Source organism: Chionomys nivalis, chromosome 19 (genome assembly GCF_950005125.1).
Source record: "Chionomys nivalis chromosome 19, mChiNiv1.1, whole genome shotgun sequence".
NCBI lineage: Eukaryota > Metazoa > Chordata > Mammalia > Rodentia > Cricetidae > Chionomys > Chionomys nivalis.
Genome location: NC_080104.1, coordinates 43,411,790 through 43,432,864, shown reverse-complemented (window position 1 = coordinate 43,432,864; position 21,075 = coordinate 43,411,790). Strand labels below are relative to the sequence as shown.

General features: G+C 46.6%; 1 protein-coding gene across 1 annotated transcript in view; it reads left to right on the top strand.

The window, feature by feature from the left end:
- Window positions 1–20,011: 20,011 nt before the first annotated feature.
- Window positions 20,012–21,075, top strand: part of Tet1 (tet methylcytosine dioxygenase 1) — a 50,992-nt gene continuing 49,928 nt past the window's right edge. The window contains exon 1 of the mRNA XM_057751321.1: window positions 20,012–20,963. Coding sequence (XP_057607304.1) covers window positions 20,012–20,963 — 952 coding nt within the window. The remainder of the gene's footprint in view (window positions 20,964–21,075) is intronic.

Here is a 21,075-nt window from a genome sequence, read left to right as displayed (position 1 = left end):
TGCCTCCTGAGTGCTGGGATTACAGGCGTGCGCCACCACCGCCCGGCTTTGACCACTGGGTTTAAAAGCATACACCACCACCACTTATTTTATCAGCGACTCATCTAATGGTATAGGAAATTCATGGTCCAGATATTCATTAAACTATTAATAATTATTTTTGCTCAGCAAGTGGAACTGGCCATTTTGATTCATTTATTATAGTTAATTCTTTAACCCTTAAATGTTATTTCAGGTCTAGGTGGTGGCGTGGTGCATGCCTTTAATCCCAGCACTCAGGAGACAGAGGCAAGCGGATCTCTGTGAGTTTGAGGCCAGCCTGGTCTATAAGAGATAGTTCCAGGACAGCTAGGGCTGTTACACAGAGAAATACTATCTTGAAACCCTGCCTCTCCCCAAAAAAACCCTGTTATTTCAGATTTTGTTTATGTTGTAGGATTATTTCCAGCAATGCCATATCTACATTTCTGCATTAATACATATTCTAAATTTCTTGGGGCTATAATTCAATCTTCAGAGAATGCTACTGCAGTGTTTTTTTGGTTTTTTTTTTTTTTTTTGTCTCTCTTAAACAAACTTTTGCTATTCTGGGAGTGCCTATTCTTATAAAAACTGACAATGGCCATGTGGTGGTGGAGCACACTTTTAATCCCAGCACTCTGGAGGCAGAGGCAGGGGGATCTCTGTGAGGTCAAGGCCAGCCTGGTGTACAAGAGCTAGTTCCAGGACAGGAACCAAAAAGCTACTGAGAAACCCTGTCTCGAAAAATCAAAAAAAAAAAAAAAAAGTGTAAGGAAAGAAAGCCAAATCTCTCTCTCTCTCTCTCTCTCTCTCTCTCTCTCTCTCTCTCTCTCTCACACACACACACACACACAAAAACAACCTGACAATGGGCTAACTTATAGAGTAAAATATTTAAAACTACTGGAAAGAATGAAATATTAGAGCTGAGCATGCCTTTAATCTCAGCACTTGGGGAGCAGAAGCAAGCAGATCTCTTGTGAGTTTGAGCTCAGCCTGGTCTACAAGAGCTAGTTCCAGGACAGGCCCCAAAGCTACAGAGAAATGCTGTCTCGGAAAAAAAAAAACAAAGAAAAAAAATACGTGAGTACGAGGACAGCCAGAAGTGTTGTGCAGAGAAACTGTCTCAAACAAAACAAAATGAAAAAAAAAAATATATATATATATGATACATATCCATAGTATAAATATAAAATTATATATGATTTATGCTTATTTTTCATACACTGTTGTTTTGCCTGGATGTATGTCAGAATGAGAATGTCAGAAGCCTAGGAACTCGAGTTACAGACAGTTACCAGCCGCCATGTTTGTTCTGGGGATTGAACCAGGAACCTATTCTTATTCATCCAATCATCTCTCCAGCCGCTCAGAAACTTTTCTCCACAGCACTCTCTAAACTGCCTTTAAGTAGGACATTGTGGTTTAAACAACTTGAGACTTAGCCTGGTCTGCTAAGGGTAATTGGGCAGGGAAGTGTGTCTGTCCTTCCTGATGAAGCCACCGAGGCCTTATGGATTCCTCTCTGACTTCTCTGGCTCCTGGCCACCAGGGAGGAGAGCCAACCAAAGGCATGGAGACAGCAGAAAGGTGTTAACTTTCCCGCTGAAGGATGAACGTCGGCATTCAAGGCTGCCCCTGGAGCCCAGCTAAGGGCCAAAGAAGACCACTACTCTCCCACCCCGCCCCCTCTCCTTGGTGACCAGCCTGCCTCTGAGCACATCAGTCCAGCCCCGGCTTTAGCTTTTTGTTTGTTTGTTTGTTTGTTTTGACTTTTCGTGACAGGGTCTCTCTGTGTAACAGTCCAGGCTGGCCTTGCAGGGATCTACCCACCTCCCCACCCAGTACAGGGATTAAAGGCGTGCACCGCCACCACCACCCTTCAAGACAGGGTTTCTTTGTGTGGCTTTGGTCCCTGTCATGGAACTCCCTCTGTAGACTAGGCTGGCCTCAAACTCAGAGATTCTCTTGCCTCTGCTTCCTGAGTGCTGGAATTAAAGGTGTGCACCACCACTGCCCAGCGGGAGTTTAAGTTTTGATGTTGAGCAGTTACAGCGAGAACATTTTATATATTTTCACAGGGCGTACTAGGTGTTTCTTACGAAGACACGAGTGGTGAGGAAGAGCTAAAGCGTTAGAAGGAAGGAGTCCTCTGACGGCAGAGGATAGCAGTCACGACCTCATCGTGTTTATAATTTACATACTATTTATAGGATATCTGTGCATCAAATGACAGTTAGCTTTTGTCAACAACCTCTGGAAGCAAAACCACTATTGAAGCCAAGCAGTGGTGGTGCACAGCTTTAATTCTAACACTTGGGAGACAGAGGCAGGCAGATCTCTTGAGTTTGAGGCCAGCCTGTCTACAGGGAAATTTCAGGATAGGGATACACAAAGAAATCCTGTCTCAAAAAACAAAAACAAAACCATAACAAGACCAAAACTGCTCTGGACATACTGCATTTAAAAAACAGAAAAGTAAAGACTTCAGAACACTGCCCATGAATGAGGCGATGTGAATGGGCTTTTGAGAAAACTTCAAGTAACCTCCATTCCTGCAAACCAGGAATGTGGTCCTGGAATGTGCTGTCATGCCCCTCTGGGTGTAGTCCATAGGAGTGGCTTTTACTTTAGATTACCTATCAGTTTACCCATTATTAGTCCGAAGGCTGTTTCCAAACAGGAGTTGTCCTTCGGACTGTACACACTGTAAATTCTTGAATTCTCATGACCTTCCCTTAGTGAATGTGCGCACTGTAAACTCCTGTGACCTTGCCCTTGTGACTGCAGACATCCTAAATTCACGTGACTTTGCCCTTGTGACTACATTTAGCTCTCAGAATACCCTCAAAATACCAGGTGGTGGTGGTTCAATGCCTTTAACCCCAGCACTCAGTAAGCAGAGGCAGGTGGATCTCTGTGAGTTTGAGGCCAGCCTGGTGTACAAGAGCTAGCTCCAAGACAGGGTCCAAAGCTACAGAGAAACCCTGTCTTGAAAAACAAAACAACAACAAAAAAAAAAAACCTCAAAATACAAATTGTCTGATGCCCTGAATAAAGATGGCTATGGCATGAAACTTTAGTTACCTCATTTTTAGGCTCCACTCTCCTAGGTTCACGCCACCAACAGAGGAGTAACAATAGACCAGGTTGGCCTTGAACTTGCACAGATCCAAGCACCTCTGCCCCCCAAGTGTTGGTATTAAAGGTTGTGTGCCATTACCCCTGGCCCCAGGACTTTAAAAAAATAAAGAATGTAGATTTAAATGGGTGTGCGATGGCAGGTGTTTTTTTTTTTTTTAAATAATATTTATTTATTTATTATGTATACAATATTCTGTCTGTGTGCATGTCTGCAGGCCAGAAGAGAGCACAAGATCTCATTACAGATGGTTGTGAGCCACCATGTGGTTGCCGGGAATTGAACTCAGGACCTTTGGAAGAGCAAGCAATGCTCTTAACCACTGAGCCATCTCTCCAGCCCCGATGGCAGGTGTTTTCTTGGGTACTCCTCTCCTCTCTCTTTGAGAAGGTATATAAGTACCGCGCGCTAACCGATTGCGCCAGAAGGTATACTGTGGCCCAGGCTGGCTTTCAAGCTCCTCATGTAGCCAAGGGTAACCATGAACAGGGTTTCTCTGTGGCTTTGGAGCCTGTCCTGGAACTAGCTCTGTAGACCAGGCTGGTCTCGAACTCACAGAGATCCGCCTGCCTCTGCCTCCCGAGTGCTGGGATTAAAGGCATGTGCCACCATCGCCCGGCAACCATGAACTTCTTATGCTCACATCTCTGACTCTGGAGTTCTGGGATGATAGGTAACCAAGGCCTGCAGGGTGATTTATTTTATTTTATTTTATTTTTTTATTTTATTTTTTTTTTTTTTGGTTTTTCGAGACAGGGTTTCTCTGTGGTTTTGGAGCCTATCCTGGAACTAGCTCTTGTAGACCAGGCTGGTCTCGAACTCACAGAGATCCGCCTGCCTCTGCCTCCCAAGTGCTGGGATTAAAGGCGTGCGCCACCACCGCCCGGCTATTTTATTTTTTTGAGATAGAGTCACATATAGGCTGGACTGACCTTTAATTTTCTTCATATCCAAGCCTTAAACCCCTGGGCTTCCCTTTTGCTTCCTGAACGTCGGGATTACAAACCTCGAATATCATGTTAGACTTTATGGTATAGGGGATGGACCCAGGGCGGTGTGCGTGCTAAACAAACATGTAACCAACTGAGCTACATCCCTTCCCTCGTGTTCTATGTAAAGGTGACTCTCAGAGCCTGGGGATGTGGTAGGGTGCTACCCTGACATACACGGGACACTGGTTTCTATCTTAGGAGGTAGGAGATGATTGCATTCAACAATAGCTGTTATTATACAGTCCGGGAGTAACAAAATTACGTGTGTGTGTATACAAATACATATATTTTATTGTTAGAAGTGTTTTTGTTTATTTTTGTTTTCTTTTATTTTCCAGACAGGATTTATCCGTATACCTCTGGCTGTCCTGGAACTTGCTCTATATTGCCTCTGCCTCCCGAATGCTGGGATTATAGGTGTTTGCCATTGCCACCTGGCTTAAAATGGTATATATTTAATTATGTCTACTTAAGGCTGATGCGTAAGACAAAATCATCACCATGGTATCATTCAACTAAAACATTGTTTTTCATTGGATTTTATTTAGCGTGTGTGTGTGTTCATGGATGTACACTTTCGCATGTGCATGTATCAGTTAAGAGGACCTTTGCAGGAGATCTGATCAGGTAGTCAGGCTGGGCAGCAGGTACCTCAATGAGCACTCTCACTGGCCCCATGTTTTATTTTGTTAGATGTAATATCCATACATGCATATAATATGTTTGTATCACCTTTCCATTTCTCTCTCCCCCAACAAAACAGCCGCCATTTTTCTTTCCTAACTTTGTATGTTCCTTTCTTTACGTCTGTTTTTGGGTCTTACAGTTCTTGTTACTGTTTAGTTTTATTTTTGAGACGGCTCTCATTGTATAGCTCTGGGTAGTCTGTTGCTTTCAATAAAGCTCAGGCTGGCCTGAAGCTTGGGATTGTTCCACCCTGCCTCCATTTCCTGATTACTGGAATTATAGACTTGTGTCAGCACTTTTGGTTTCTTCTTTTCTTTCTCTCTTGGGCCTGGAACTTACAGAATTCAGGCCCTGCACATCCACACCCAGCCCCAAAGGAGATACTTGAAGAGAAAGTGCAACGGAGATGCACTCAGCCTGTAACCCTGAGGAGATGTCCAGTTGATATACATGAAAATGGGATTTGGGAGCCGGGCGATGGTGGCGCACACCTTTAATCCCAGCACTTGGGAGGCAGAGGCAGGCAGATCTCTGTGAGTTCGAGACCAGCCTGGTCTACAGAGCTAGTTCCAGGACAGGCTCCAGACAGAAACCCTGCCTCGAAAAACCAAAAAAAAAAAAAAAAAAGAAAGAAAAAAGAAAATGGGATTTGGGGGGGAAAGCAGGTCTGGTGGTTCTGACCCTTCATTCCTTTGCTTAGGAGTGACCAGAGTTGAAGGTTATCTTGGGCAGATCTCTGAGTTTGAGTTGGCCTTATCTACAAGAGCGAGTTTCAAGACAGCCCTGGCTGTTATGCAGAGAAACCCTGTTCCAAAAAACAAAACAGAAAAAAATAGAAGAAAAGATCATCTTGGGTTGTATAGTGAGTTCAAAGCGAGCTTGGGCTACATAAGATCCTGTCCAAACAAAATAACAAAAACAGGCTGGAGGAATGGCTCAGTGTGATTGCATAGTCCTTCAGAGCTCTGGTCACTCTTGCAGAGGACGTGGGTTCAGTTCCCAGCACCCACATGGTAGCTCACAACCACCCATAAATCCAGTTCCACAGGATCTAATCTCTTATTTTTTACCTCAGTGGGCACCAGGCAAACACGGTATACATGCATACAAAAGGTTCATACGTAGTCGGGTAGTGGTGGTGCATGCCTTTAATCCCAGCACTCAGGGAGGCAGAGGCAGGCCTATCTTTGTGAGTTCAAGGCCAGCCTGGTCTACGAGAGGTCCACAACAGGCTCCAAAGCTACAGAAAAACTCTGTCTCAAAAAACAAAAACAAAAAAAATTAAAAATTGTCTTTTGAGTATTGGTGTTGCCTGCATGCATATCTAGCATATCTAGGTGAGAGTGTTTTTTTTTTTTTTTTTTTTTTTGGTTTTTTGAGACAGGGTTTCTCTGTGGCTTTGGAGCCTGTCCTGGAACTAGCTCTTGTAGACCAGGCTGGTCTCGAACTCACAGAGATTCGCCTGCCTCTGCCTCCCGAGTGCTGGAATTAAAGGCGTGCGCCACCAACGCCCGGCTCTAGGTGAGAGTGTTGGATCACTGGTGTCACAGACAGTTGTGAGCTGCCATGTTGGTGCTGGGAATTGAACCCAGGTCCTCTGGAAGAGCAGTCAAGTGCTCTTAAGTGCTGAGCCTTCTTCGTAGCACCAGAAACAGATTAATGTTTTAAAAATTAAAATAATGGGCTGGAGCAGGTGAATCTCTACGAGTTCAAAGCCAGTCTTGTCTACAGAGCTAGTTTTAGGACAAGCTACAAAGCTACAAATCTAAAGAGAGAAACCCTGTCTTGAAAAATAAAACAACAACAAAACAAAAACCAACCCCCCCCAAAAAAAAGAAAGAAAAAATTTTTGAAGTGATACAGTTGAAGATTGTTAATTTTTGAGGCAACCCTGACTGTCCTGGAACTCACTCTGTAGACCAGGCTGGCCTTGAACTTAGAAATCCATTTGCCTCCATCTCTGGGGTGCTGGTATTAGACCTGAGGAAGAGTCTACCACCATGCCTGGCTATGTATACCATGGTGCGTGTGCAGAGCTCAAAGGACAACTCTCAGGAGTTGGTTCTCTTCTGCCATGTGGATTCTGGGGATGAGTCAGGCTAGGCAGCAAGAACCTTTACCTGCTGAAACACATCCTCAGAACCCAAAGTTGAAGTTTACATGGACAGCAGGAACAAGCAAAGGCAGATAGACTTGGTAGTCAGAAAGATTATTAGACAGAAGTCCGGAGCTAGCATGGGGTGAAGTACTTGCCTAGCCTGCAGGAGGCATTAGGTTCAACCCCTAGTTCATGCAGACAAACGGACAAACATACAGATGAACAAACAAACAGACAAAAGTGGGAAGGACGAATAGGAGAGAAGAAACTAATGAGAGAGGACATTAAGGAGACCAGAAAGACGAAAAAGAGTTGTTTGGTTTTTCAAGACAGGGTTTCTCAGTAGCAATGGAGCCTGTCTTGGAACTCGCTCTGTAGACCAGGTTGGCCTCGAACTCACAGAGATCCGCCCACCTCTGCCTCCCAGGTGCTAGGATTAAAGGTATGTGTCCCACTACCCAGCAAGAGTTATTATTCATTACTGGGTTAAGAACTGCTTAAGTAGGCTGGACATAGTGTATGTCTTTAATCCCGCGGAGCACTCAGGAGGCAGAAGCAGGGGGATCTCTGAGTTTGAGGCCATCTTGGTCTATGCAGAGAGTTCCAAGCCAGCCAGAACTATGCAGTGAGACCTTGTCTCAGGGAAACGAGAAAAGAACTGCTCAGAGTGTCCTGGAAACAGACTCGAGGGCGCGAGTTAATAAGCCCTCATTTGCTGCAGGCCGCCTGGGAAGGAACTCATTTGGCAGAGAGCTTGCCTGTGCAAAGGGAGAAACTTCAGGCAAGAATTTACCAGCATTGAGGAAGAGAGGGGGAAATGAGCAAGAAACCGGTTTTATTGTCCTTTCGGGAGTTAAGGATCTTGTTAGCCAGCAGGAAGGTGCTGGAAACAGTAGGTCCTTCGTAAGGGCAAGAAGGGCTCTAAACTGTTGGTCCATCTCTTCTGCTTTTACACCGAAATCTCGTGTGTTCCTATTTAGTAAATGTCCCCTTGTGTCTTAGTATTATTTTATTTTTTATTTTTTCCAAGATGGTTTCTCTGTAGCTTTGGTGCCAGTCCTAGAACTAGCTCTCGTAGACCAGGCTGGCCTCAAACTCACAGACATCCAACTGCCTCTGCCTCCCAAGTGTTGAGATTAAAGGCGTGTACCACCACAGCCCGGCTCTCTGTAGCTTTGGAGCCTGTAAAGAAACTAGGTCTGGTAGGCCAGGCTGACCTTGAACGCACAGACACCCTCCTACCCGTGCCTCCCCCTCCCAAGTGTGGGGATTAAAGGTACACACCCCCACTACTGGGCAGGTGTTAGTATTCTTGCCGGGTTGAAACATCAGGGCTAGTCTCCCAGACTAGCCTTAAACTACCTCTCCAGCTAGGGACGATTCGGAATCTCCACTCTTCCCGCTTCCATCTTTTGAAATACTCAAAACACAGTTATGCAGAAAAAAAATTCATAATGATGATGTGGGGGTCAGGGTGGGACTCAGAGAAAAAGCAGGCTCTCTCAGTCAGGACTGGGTTCTGAGACTCAAACTCAGATTATCAGGCTTGGCAGTAGGCGCCTTTACCCACTGAATCATATTGATTTTGGTTTGAGACAAGGGCTTGCTTTCTATTAATATAGAAATAAAGGGCTGACTTTAAATCGACTGCAATTCGCTGTTGGCCCTCTACCTGCTTTGGTTAAAGGTGTGAGCTACTCCATCTCCCTGCCTTGTGGTGAACTGAGGACCTTTCGAATGCCAGGCAAGCCCTGAACTACATGTTTACATTACAGCCCTATATTCCTTTGTGTTTCTTTTTCTCTCTCTCTTTTTCTCGTTTTGTAGCCTTGACTGACTCAAAATTTTCTGTGCTATAGATAGAGAGAGATTCCTGATTCTGTCTCTCAAATGCCTGGATTAAAAGCATGTACCACCACATCTGGCATGGCATATGTACGTCTATTTAAGTCTAGGGATCTTGCTGACTGTGGAACAATCTAAAGAAAATCACATGGGCGCTGTGCAAGGATCCACGAAGTGTTCCATATTTTGCTCTTCCCCAACCTAATGGTCACCTGCAAGGAAACTGAGGCACAATGCTATGAATCTGCTGAGCCTTCCCACTATCCCTATGTCAGCTAAGGTCTGAGGTAATTCAAGCTGGCCTCGAACTTGCTACCCAGTCAAGGCTAGAACTTGAGAGGTGCCCAACAAGCACCGGACTGAATCCCAGCTCACTCACTCTTTTCCCCTCTCACGAATTTGGAACCTGAATGAGCAAATGTTTCTAGGGTTGTACCTGCATGATTTAGTGTCAAATATAAGAGTCTTTGTTCCAGATCCTATCACTGGGGTCCCCAAAACTGCAGGAGTTTCCTGAGTAAAGGGAGGGTCTTTAGTTATTTGAACAATGGCCTTAATCACTAGGGAGTTTATGTTAAAGAAGAACTTCAGGGTGGGGCATCAATAGCCCAAGGGAAGGAATAGTTTGCAATGGAGCAGACACATTATTGGATTTGAACCTTTCTATCAACTTCCTGGAAGGGGTGGCTTGGGACCCTTCAAAAACTTCTGAGCACCACCACTTGAGTTTCAGCAGCTGCGGAGATGCTGGAGGGCCGCAACCCCAGGGGGACCGTGGAAGCTTCCTGAGGCCTCACACTTCCAATGCTACTCTGCGTCCCTTCCTCCTGCTGAGTGTCTTCATCCTCCTTACTGTAAGTAAAGCCTGTGTACTTCCTAGCAAATTATTAAAATTAGTAGGAGCAGTGCCTTGGTAGAAAGTACTTTTTTTATTCCAGCATTCAGGAGGCAGAGGCAGGGCGGTCTATGAGTTGGGAGGCCGGACTAAGAGAGTTCAGGCCAGGACTGAGTGAGTTCACGACAGCCAGGGCTACACAGAGAAAGGCATTCTCAAACAATAAAAACCAAACTAAAACAACAAGGATACAAAGGGCCTTTGCCCAGTGAGCCACCTCACTGGCCCACATTGTGGCATAAAATGGAGATATGGTGGCTCAAGCTGTAATCCCAGGAAGGAGGAGGCTGTGCCTCCAAGACTTCTGCAGATTCCAGACCAGTTGGAGTAGGTAGTTTCGGGGGAACCTGGGATACAGAGTGAAGCCATCTCAAAATCAACCGCCAGGGCTGTTGAGGTGGTTCAAAAAAACAAGGGTCCTTGTTTGTCAAGCCCGGTGGATGATCTGAGTTCCATTGCTGAAAGCCATGGGGTGGAGTTAGAGAAATGATGACCAACTGTCTTCTGACCTCCATGCAATGCAGCTCGTGCGCTTCCATCCACCAAATAAGTAAACCAATGCAGAGTCTTGCCTGAGTGTAAAAGACTTGTCACCTTGTTGACTTTGGGTTTTTATGAGAGAGGGTTGCTGTAGCTTGGGGGTCTGTCCTGGAACTCATTCTGTAGAGGAGGCTGGTCTCAAACTCATCTGCCTGGCCGGGCGGCGGTGGTGCACGCCTTTAATCCCAGCACTCGGGAGGCAGAGGCAGGCGGATCTCTGTGAGTTCGAGACCAGCCTGGTCTACAGAGTTAGTTCCAGGACAGGCTCCAAAGCCACAGAGAAACCCTGTCTCGAAAAAACAAAAACAAAAACAAAAACAAAAAACCAAAAAAAAAAAAAAAAAAAACCTCATCTGCCTGTCTCTGCCTCCTGAGTGCTGGGGTTAAAGGCGTGCGCAACAACCACTCACTCCCCACCCCCCACGAAAGTCTATGTGAGGGTGCCAAATCCCCTGGGTGTTAGACAGTTGTCCTCCCCCCCCCCAGAGTTTCTCTGGCTTTAGAACTAGCTCTTGTAGACCAGGCTGGCCTCGAACTCAGAGATCCTCCTGCCTCTGCCTCCTCAGTGCTGGGGTTAAAGGCATGTAGCACCAGGCTGCAACCAGTGCTCTTAATTGCTGAGCCATCCCTCCAGTCCCCCAGTCTAGAAATTTTTTTCAGATATAAACATTTTTAGAAAGCATGATTTACGACTGGGGAAGCGGCTTAGTGCAAGAAAACTTGCCTAACATGCCAACCATGCTGGAAACTGGAAAAGAGAAAAAAAAAAAAAACAAAACCCACAGGCAAACTGGATAGGAATTACTTAGAAGTAATACTGTGTAGCAAGTGGGGTAGCTGGATCAGGGAGAGCAAAGAACAAGGCCAGCTTGGTCTCAGATTTCTGGCCAGCCAGTACTACACAGTGAGACCCTGTCCTAACTAAACAACTGCCAAAACAAAATGCAAGAATTTGTGCTAGGGATTCTATGCATTTGGCAGATTACCTCCTAGTTCCTCAAAGCCAGGGGGCAGACAATGTCTATAACTATATGAGTTTCTGGTCAGCCGTGTTTGCATAATGAAATCCTTTCTCAAATTGTGGGGAGAACATAGGAAATGTCACTTGGGTTTTTTTTCTCTCTCTTTTATTTTTTGGTTTGTTGAGACAGGGTTTCTCTGTAGTTTTAGAGCCTGTCCTGGAACTAGCTCTTGTAGACCAGGCTGGCCTTAAACTCAGAAATCCGCCTGCCTCTGCCTCCCTCGTGGTGGGATTAAAGGCAGCGGATGTGTGCCACCACTGGCCGGCAGTTTTTTATTTTTTGAGAGAAGGTCTTTAGTTGCACATTTTTATTTATTTATTTTATTTTATTTTTTGGTTTTTCGAGACAGGGTTTCTCTGGTTTTGGAGCCTGTCCTGGAACTAGCTCTTGTAGACCAGGCTGGTCTCGAACTCACAGAGATCCGCATGTCTCTGCCTCCCGAGTGCTGGGATTAAAGGCATGCGCCACCACCGCCCGGCACATTTTTATTTTTTAAACTACTGGTCCCTTGTGTCTTTGTACTTTGTACCTAGTCTTAATTTTGTATTTGTTACTTAGGGAAGTTTGTGTGGGCATCAGTTCTCTAAACCAGGTAGGTGCTAAATACTTTCAGGCTTGGCCAAAAGCACCGTTAACCTGGCCATCTCAAAGGCCAACCATACCGAAGCTGGTTTAGAGATCTGCCTGGGATTAAAAGTGTGTTTACCCTTATATGGCAATTATTAAGCCAAGTATGGTGTCAGATCCCCCCCCCCCCCAGTCTTGCAGTCTTGGGTGTCCTGGAACTGTAGACCAGGCTGGTCTCACAGAGGTACCTACCTGCCTCTGTTTTCCAAGTGCCGGGATTAAAGGCCTATGCCAACACCACCACCTGGCCAGAATAGGTGGTACAAGGGGAGTCAGATCAAGGTAAAGTTCAAGGTTAGCTAAGATATCAGATTCATCTAAAAAATAAATTAAGGAAGCAACTAAACTGAGCAGTCTGGGAGGCAGAGGCAGAGTTTGAGGCCATCTTGGTCTACAGAGTTCCTGAAGAGCCATTTCATAGAGAAACTCAGTCTTTAAAAACCAAAATAAAGCTGGGCAGTGGTGCATGCTTTTAACCCCAGCACTTGAGGCTAGCCTGATCTTCAGAGCTAGTTACAGACAACTAGGGAGAAAACCTGTCTAGAAAAACAAACCAAAGAGCTGGTGAGTGGTGGCTGGTGGTACACGCCTTTAATTCCAGCACTTGGGAGGCAGAGGTAGGTGGATCTCTGAGGTCAGCCTGGTCTACAAGAGCTAGTTCCAGGACAGGCTCCAAAGGTACTGAAACCCTGTGTTGAAAAACCAAAAAATAAACAAAGAAAACAAAGCAAAAAGAACCAACTCCCCCCCCCCCCCATAACTTTAATGATTTGATTTAGGGTAGGGTGTGATGTTGACAGCTTGGGAATACTCAGAAAAAAAAAAAAAACAGCAGTCTAGATACATTTATAAAATGCTCATGCCAGCTTAAGGCGGGTGTGGGATGGAGGACTTGGGCCAAGGAGATTTTCTCCCTTCTACCCGACTGGAACCAGTGATCTTTGATTCACTTGGAAGAAGTGGCTCCGGTGTCAAGCTCGGATGTGTGTAGTTAACTCAGTTGGGTGGCAAAGCCTTAGCAGCTCCTCATGGCCGAAATTTCCCTGACAGCCCTTCATATTTTCTGTCCCACAAAGTAGTTTTGATTACAATTAAAGTTCATGGTCAAATTACTAATAAGAATGATGTGGCTGACATCAAGTCAAGGTTTCTCATCCATTTTTTTCTTTGGAGTTAAGGTTTGTTTGACACCCATTGGGTCCAGTTAAGGCTCAAGGATGCTACCTCACCTGGATGATCCTTCTGGCTTCTGAAAACATACATTTTAGAGATCCCCCCCCCCTTTTTTTTTTTACTTCTGAGGGTCCCATCAGGAAATATGTGAGGACTAAGAGATTCCAACACTCTCCTTTGACCTAAGAAAAGGGGGAGGGAGTGTGGCCGGGATTTTGGGAAAGGGGAGGGAGTGAAGAACCGAAGGAGGAAGGGTCGAGAGGAGTCCAGCTCCGGTTTGGGAGAATCCAGCTCGCGTTTTGCTTCTCGCTCAGCGGTGCAGGGTCCAGCCAAAGCTGAGCCCCAGCTACACTCCTTGAGGTCTGTCCTGGGGAGACACCGCTACTCTGGGGGCTGACCTGGCCGAGAATAGCCGTGCACTCCGCTCCTAGCACCACTTTGTGCACGCTGCAACTGGAGTTTCAACTCCGGGGTCTGCACTCGCCTCTGGACACCCTCTCCACTTCTTAGTCATGCACCTCTACCTGCCTCTCCACCGCGGACATTGGGGGAGCAGCTGCCCACCCCGGGTGTTTGGGCCCTGACCGAGCCAGATGGTAAGTGTCCATCCTAGGCCCGCAATCCCCGGCACACGCCGGAGCCCTAGACTCCGAAGTTGTGCGGACGGAGACCAACTGGAAAGTTTGCCCAAGGGCTAGTGCAGGCTGGGAGCAGGGGAGACCCGCGCTGTCCTAGGATCCAGAGGCCGCCTAGGGTGAGCTGGGGCGGCCGCAGAGGGCGTGGGTGCGGGGAGAGGGCGCTAAAACTCTGGCGGGACTGGTGTTTGGGGGGCGGATCTCTACCGGGCTGGGACTCCGCATCCGTAGATGCCGGGTGATGACTCGTGGGCCAGCTCCTCGCCGCGACCTCCTACCCCGGGCCGCTCCGGGTGTTTTGTGGCGGGTAGCTAACAATGCTCCCGGCGGGGGACCTTACAGCGCTCCCCAGAAGCTTAGCCGCGGTTCCAGCGGGTTCTCATGGAGATTCCCCCCAGTCTCGGAATCAGCCAGAAATCACGTAGAGGAAGCGCAACTTTGGCCTCCGGGAGGTCCCCGAACTGGTGTTCTCAGAGCCAGGCACTTGGAGAAAGTCCGGGTGTCTCAGCCCGCGGGGAGGCGAGAGTTTTCCCAAGTAGGGACGTGTACGAGCTGTCGCGTGCAGAAGTGTCCCGCGTTCGAGAGCGCTCCCTTTCCGCGGAGGGCGGCTGTGGGAAACGCTAGGGATTGGGGACTGTGCAGGGGCGCCACTGCGGGAGTGCAAGGGACCACAAGGTTCGGAGAAGGTTGGCGGGGAGGCGGGAGGGTGAGAAGCAAGGGAGAGTGTGCTTGCCGGGATTTCCGCAGGGTCTGGGATCCTGGAGAGGGAACCGAGGGTGTAATGGCAGGGAGTGAGTGCCAAAGACAGGTTCGTGCTGCACGTGAGCTTCGGGTCCTGCCTCCTGGGCTGTAGGACCACCGCCTACTCCGCGGGGTAGGGAAGAAAATCTCCGATTCTCTTGAGTGGTGTTCACGCCTTTGATCTCAGCACTTGAGGGGAAGGCAAGCGAATCTCCCTGAATTTGAGGTCAGCCTGTTCTATGAGTTTTAGGCAAACCTGACTATATAGTAGACCCAGTTTCAAATAAACGATAAGGCAACTAAGCTTTTCTTTCTCTCACCTCCGGGGTTTCCCCACAGGTACACTGGACCAAGTCAGGAAAGAACCGTCCCAGCGCTAGGCACCCATTATGAACTGGGAGGCCATTTCTGACCCAGTAAAAGTTAAATGTGTCTCTGAGAAGATTTAATGCAGAAGACAGATAATGCTAAATGCTGGAATAAGGATTCCCAGCACTGGAATAACCCCCACCACCACCACTCACCCACTCTTGGGCTCCCCACCGTTCTATGCAAGTGAACCAACGAACCTGAGCGCATTGTCACTTAAGCCTCTCGCTATAGCCCCCCCCCCCACGCCCCCAGGCTTTAAGTTAGATTTCTTCAATTCCTTGGTGACAGGTTAGTAAAGAAATGTTTGCAGCTGAGCGCTCACTGGATGGATGGGGGGCGCTGGAGAGCAGCCCCCCCCCCCCCCCCCCCCCCCGCCATGGCTTAGTTTCTTTAGGGCCAAAACAGTTTGGAAAGGATGCCTAACCCAATCAAGAGATCAAGAATTAGCCGGGCGGTGGTGGTGCACGCCTTTAATCCCAGCACTCGGGAGGCAGAGGCAGGCTGATCTATGTGAGTTCGAGGCCAGCCTGGTCTACAAAGGGAGTTCCAGGACAGGCTCCAAAGCTACAGAGAAACCCTGTCTCGAAAAAACCCAAGGAAAAAAAAGAGAGAGAGATCAAGAATTGTAGCTAATTAAGCGGCCTCATAAAGTTTAATGTTGGTAGATCAGCCAATATTATTTAATTAAAACAAACTCAGATGATATAGATTGTGGTTTCCTAGATTATGGTGTCGGTTTTAAAGAATTTATTCGAGAGACAGTTTCACTCCAGGCTGGCTTGAACCTTACTGGCAGAAGCTGGCCTCGAACCTGTGACTTTAGCCTCTTGACTCTTGGGACCGCAGACCCATCCACCTGGTGTCTCTGTCTAGGCGTTTAGATGGGATTTCAGCCTGCTGCTGTCCCCCCCACACCTCAACCTTCCAGGGATGCAGCTGCTTCACTTGTCCTCCTGCGGTGCTGACTGACTGCAGATTTTCCCCCAATTAAACATTTTTAATTAGGGTCTTATTTTCTGTTTTAATTATAATTTCAATCTTAAAGCTTTTGGAGGAATAGGATACAGTCTTTGCAGACTAGTAGGCTAGACTTCAAATTTTAATGAGTTAACTATTGCTCTTAGGCCTGCTTCCCCAGAAGGGGTGGGTCAGAGGTTTGGAGACAACCTCTTTCCCCTTTGTCTCCCTTCCTTCTGCAATCTTCCTTATCTAGTTTGTTTGCCCTCCCCCACCTTGGACACATCCTTCCTGTCTCCTTCATTTCTTCTTCTCACTTTTTTTTTTTTAAACCTGTAGGTCATTCGAATCTCCTTGTCTCCCCATACCCTACCTCAGGTTCTCTTCTGCGAACTTCTCACATTATTCCTGTGAATTCTTGGGCCTTGCACAGGCATTTGGATTTCTTTTTCTTTGGAACTCACTCTGCAGATGAGCCTGGCCTCTAACTCACAGAGATTCTCCTGCTTCTGCCGCCCGAATGCTGGGACTAAAAGGCCTGTGCAATGACCACCCAGATACTTTTAAAGTTTTCTATTCATCTTTTATCATAAAATACTGATCCTTGGTTTTTACTCACCGTCTTTCTTGCTTTTGGATGGGTCTTTCTACCTCCATTTTTTCCCCCTTTCCTTTTGGCTCTATTTGCCTCTGTGGGGTGTCAGGGTGTTTTACATATGGAAAGAGGCTGCATCTGCTGGCTTTCTGCTGCTTTCCCCTGAGCAGCCTATCGAGTGCCCCATGCTTTCACATTTCCTGGGCAGTGAACTGTCTGGGAACAGTCAGCAACCACTGGCCCCTCCTTCTATTCTACGTAGAATTTAGTTGTGGGGAAAACCCCGAGCCCAGTGGCAACTTTTTTTTTTTTAAATGTTTTGTCTTTCATTCTATTTTGGTCAGGCGAAGGTGCCTTTAAATTCTGGGACAGAAATCAGCTTGCAAGTAGCCCTAGGCATGCAAATGATGCTTTGGACCACTGCTGGTAGCAGGAAGGACTGTAGTGTAATTTCAAATTGACATCTGGGCTCAGTGGTTACATCCGTGCTGCAGCCACTGCCTGCCCAGGGGACTTCCAGAGAATCTGAAAGAGGAGGGATGGACATTGAGAGGGGATTCTTTTTTTTGATTCAGAAGGGGTTTCTCTATGTAACAGTCCAGACGGTCCTGGAACTAGCTCTGTAGACCATGCTGATCGTAGAGAACCACCTGTGTCTGCCTCCCAAGTGTTGGGATTAAAGGTGTGCACCACCACTGCCCCAAAATAGTTTTATTAAAAAAATATGTTAAATGCTTTTATTTAAAAAAAAAAATTGGAAAATCTGCATATGGAGGCACTTTTTTTGTTTTATTTTGTATTTTGAGGCGATGTTTCTCTAACAGCTGTGACTGCCCTAGAACTATGTCTTGTAGACCAGGCTGGCCTGTTGAGGCAATGTTTTAATCATTTAATCTATTGACTAATTAGGCTAGATAAATTTATATTATGGTGGCACATACCCACAATCCCAGCACTTGAGTGAGGTTTTGAGAAGGATTTTAAGTTCTTGACCGAGTTTGCCACTTAGCGAGACCCTGTGTTGGTTGGGTGGGAAGACCTAGCTGGGATTAGCATGTTCCAGGTCTTGAATTCTACCCCAGACCCCATGTTTCCTGTCTCAGATGTGTTGGTTGGTGGCTGTCCTGGAACTCCCTCTGTAGATCAGGTTAGTCATCAAACTCAGAGATCCATCTGCCTCTGAGTACTGAGTACCACCCCCCCCAGGCTTTTTTTTTTTTTTTTAAGTGTGCATTGGTATTTGCCATGGGTGTCGGGTCCCCTGAAACTAAAGTTATAGTTGTGAGCTGCCATGTAGTTGCTGGGAATTGAACCCAGGTCCTCTGGAAGAAGAGCCAGTCAGGGCCATTTCTCCAGCCCAAGGCTGATGGTTTCCTCCCAGGACAATCGGAACTTTTGTCCTATATTAATTGTATTGATTACACACATGGTTCTCCCTGGGCCTGTTCTGTGTTTTTATTAAAGGTGGTACCGGGTGTATTTTCTTAGACAATACTATATTGCATTGATATACTTGGATAAATCTGTTTTTTTGTTTGTTTGTTTGTTTGGTTTTTTTTTTTTTTTTTTTTTTTTTTTTTTTTGGTTTTTCGAGACAGGGTTTCTCTGTGGCTTTGGAGCCTGTCCTGGAACTAGCTCTGTAGACCAGGCTGGTCTCGGGCTGGTCTCAAGCTCACAGAGATCCGCCTGTTTCTGCCTCCCGAGTGCTGGGATTAAAGGCGTGCACCACCATCACCCGGCCTTACTTGGATAAATCTGGAGGTTAGGATAAAACATTCAGAAATACCAAAACTTCTTTTAAGGATTAAACGTAGGACTTTGGACAAAGGCAAAACGCTCACCACTGAGCTGTGTTCCTAGCTCCTTTTCCTTTCACTGTGAGAGGGTCTCAGTTGGACAGGCCAGTGGAGCTCACTCTAGGTCTTGGATTTTCTTTTTTTCTTTCTTTCTTTTTTTTTTTAGACAGGGTTTCTCTCTGTCTTGCTTTGGAGCCTGTCCTGGAACTAGCTCTTGTAGACCAGGCTGGCCTCGAACTCACAGAGATCTGCCTGTCTCTGCCTCCCGAGTGCTGGGATTAAAGGCGTGCGCCACCACCGCCTGGCCACTCTGAGTTTCTTAAACACTTCAATTAAAAATAGCATTGATGCTGGGCGGTGGTGGCGCACGCCTTTAATCCCAGCACTCGGGAGGCAGAGGCATGCGGATCTCTGTGAGTTCGAGACCATCCTGGTCTACAAGAGCTAGTTCCAGGACAGACTCCAAAACCACAGAGAAACCCTGTCTCGAAAAACCAAAAAAAAAAAAAAAAAAAAAGGAAAAAAAGCATTGATCAGTTTGTAAACGGCTTCCAAAAGCAGATTTGGGACACCCTCTGGAGTACCCAGACTGCTGGCTCACATAAGATGAGTTTTAATTTTCTTTTCAGCACCTAGATTATATGCTTCTATATTTTTTAGTCCTGCTGTCTTGATGAGAGATTAAAAACTGTACCTTGACCCTGCTAAATTTGAGACTGGAATGAATGTCATTTCATAATGGAAACAGTTCTTGGCTCACATTGTGTCTGAGAATCTGTGCACATAAGAGTACGGGTGTCCTCAGATCACGGAGGTGTTGTAACTCTGGAGTTATAGCGCCCCCTATGTGTGTTGGTGCACAGGTTACCTGCAGGATAAGCACACTGGAAAGATCCCTTGGCTTCCTATGGTAGCACATGCAGGCAAACAGTAATGCACATAAAATTTCAGTAAATTATTCTTTTAAAGAACAAATGCCAGAGCTGGGCGATGGTGGTGCACACCTTTAGTTCCTAGCACGAGGGAGGCGAGCCTGGTATAAAGGACAGATGAGGTCATACGGAGAAACTTTGTCTCGAAAAAATAAAACAAAATATGAGTGTTTGTCCTCTTTATGTACATCAAGTTACTGCACCCAGATGCCAGAAGATGGCATGAGATGCCCTGGGACTGAAGTCACAGACAGTTGTGAGCTGCAATGTGGGCCCTAGAAATTGAGCCCAGGTCCTGAGAAAGCCATCCTAGCTTTTTTTTTTTTTTTTTTGGACAAGATCTCATGTCATCCAGACTGGACTTATTCACTGTAGCTGTGAATGGTCCCTGGTTATCCTGCTGTGCCTCAATTTCTGGTATTGCTGGTGGGAGCCACTGAAACAGCTTTTTGACTCAGTACAGGATATTCCACAACTCCCAAATGCTGGGAATAGAAATCTGAGCCCTTCTGCCCAGTTAAATCTATCTGTATATTTTTTTTTTTTTTTTTTTTTTTTTTTTTTTGGTTTTTCGAGACAGGGTTTCTCTGGCTTTGGAGCCTGTCCTGGAACTAGCTCTTGCAGACCAGGCTGGTCTCGAACTCACAGAGATCCGCCTGCCTCTGCCTCCCAAGTGCTGGGATTAAAGGCGTGCGCCACCACCGCCCGGCCTATCTGTATATTCTTTGACGGTACACATTCTGCTGCTTAATTTTAGCAAATATCTTTCTAGTTGAGTACAAAGGACTAATAACAATGTTTTTGGTTTTTTTTTTTTTTAGACCAAAAACCTCACGTGACCGGACGTGGCAACAGCCCTGTTTCTCCTCAGAAGGAAGGCTTTTGGAAAGGACCAATGATTCTGGGCCCTACATCCTTGCATCGCTTCCCACTCCGCAGCCATGTCTCGATCCCGCCATGCAAAGCCTTCCAAAGCAGTCAGGACAGGTCTACAGAAGAAGAAAATGACATTAAAGCAGGGTGTCAAACATGGGGAGTCAGGGAAGCTGAACCCTGGAAAGCTGAACCAAGTAACTCAAAGAGATGGTAAGAAAGAACCAGAAGACAAAAGCCCCACACCACCCAGAAGCCTTCTGACCAGAGCTGGGGCAGCCAGAATGAATCAGGATAGGACCCAAGTTGAGAGTCCAGAGTCCTTAGCTGCCAGTGGTTTTACAATGTCTCTACGAAGAAGCTCTCTGATCAGGCGACTCTCCCAGAGCTCAGTCGTTACACCCAGACCGAAGAAAGTGTCACCCGCTAAGAGTGTTTCGAAGCAGCAGTGTCCTCGCGAGACCCAGGATGACGAGACCCAGGATGACGTGGTGGCAGAGCACTCGGAAAATGATTGCATCCCCAGCCAAGACCCCACCACGTCCCCAGATCCGGAGAACTTAATTGGTGAAGAGAGCTTGTGTTTAGTTGAAAGTGAGATCCAAGAGATAACCCAGTCTTGGCCTCAAACAATAGAAGGTTCCCAAAGCTGTCCTGCAACAGATATTCCTTCTGGGCCACTGGAAGGGACACACTGTGAAGGACTACTCGCTCTTCAGACATCAGATGTCAGCACGTCCCCTCAGGAGTGTGCGCCTTTGTCCCAAAGATCAACGCCCGAAGTCACCTCTCAGAAAAACACTAGCAATCAGTTTGAAGACTTGGGGTCACAAGTAAACTCTCTTAAGCTATCAGATCCTCCCCTGAATCCTGTGGGAAATGAATCTAATTGCTTTCCCACCTCCAGTTTTAAGATTCTACCTGAATTGGACCTTAAAAACTGCATGTCTCTTGATGGGTCTGTGTATCCCACAGCTCTGATAAGATTCCTCTTGGCAGGCTCACAGCCTGATACACTTGGTGCTAAACTCCAAGAAGAAACCCTCCAAACTAACCCTGACCAAGGTGGATGCTATACAGATCAATATATATTTGGTGCTAAACCCCAAGAGGGAATCCTCAAAACTAACCC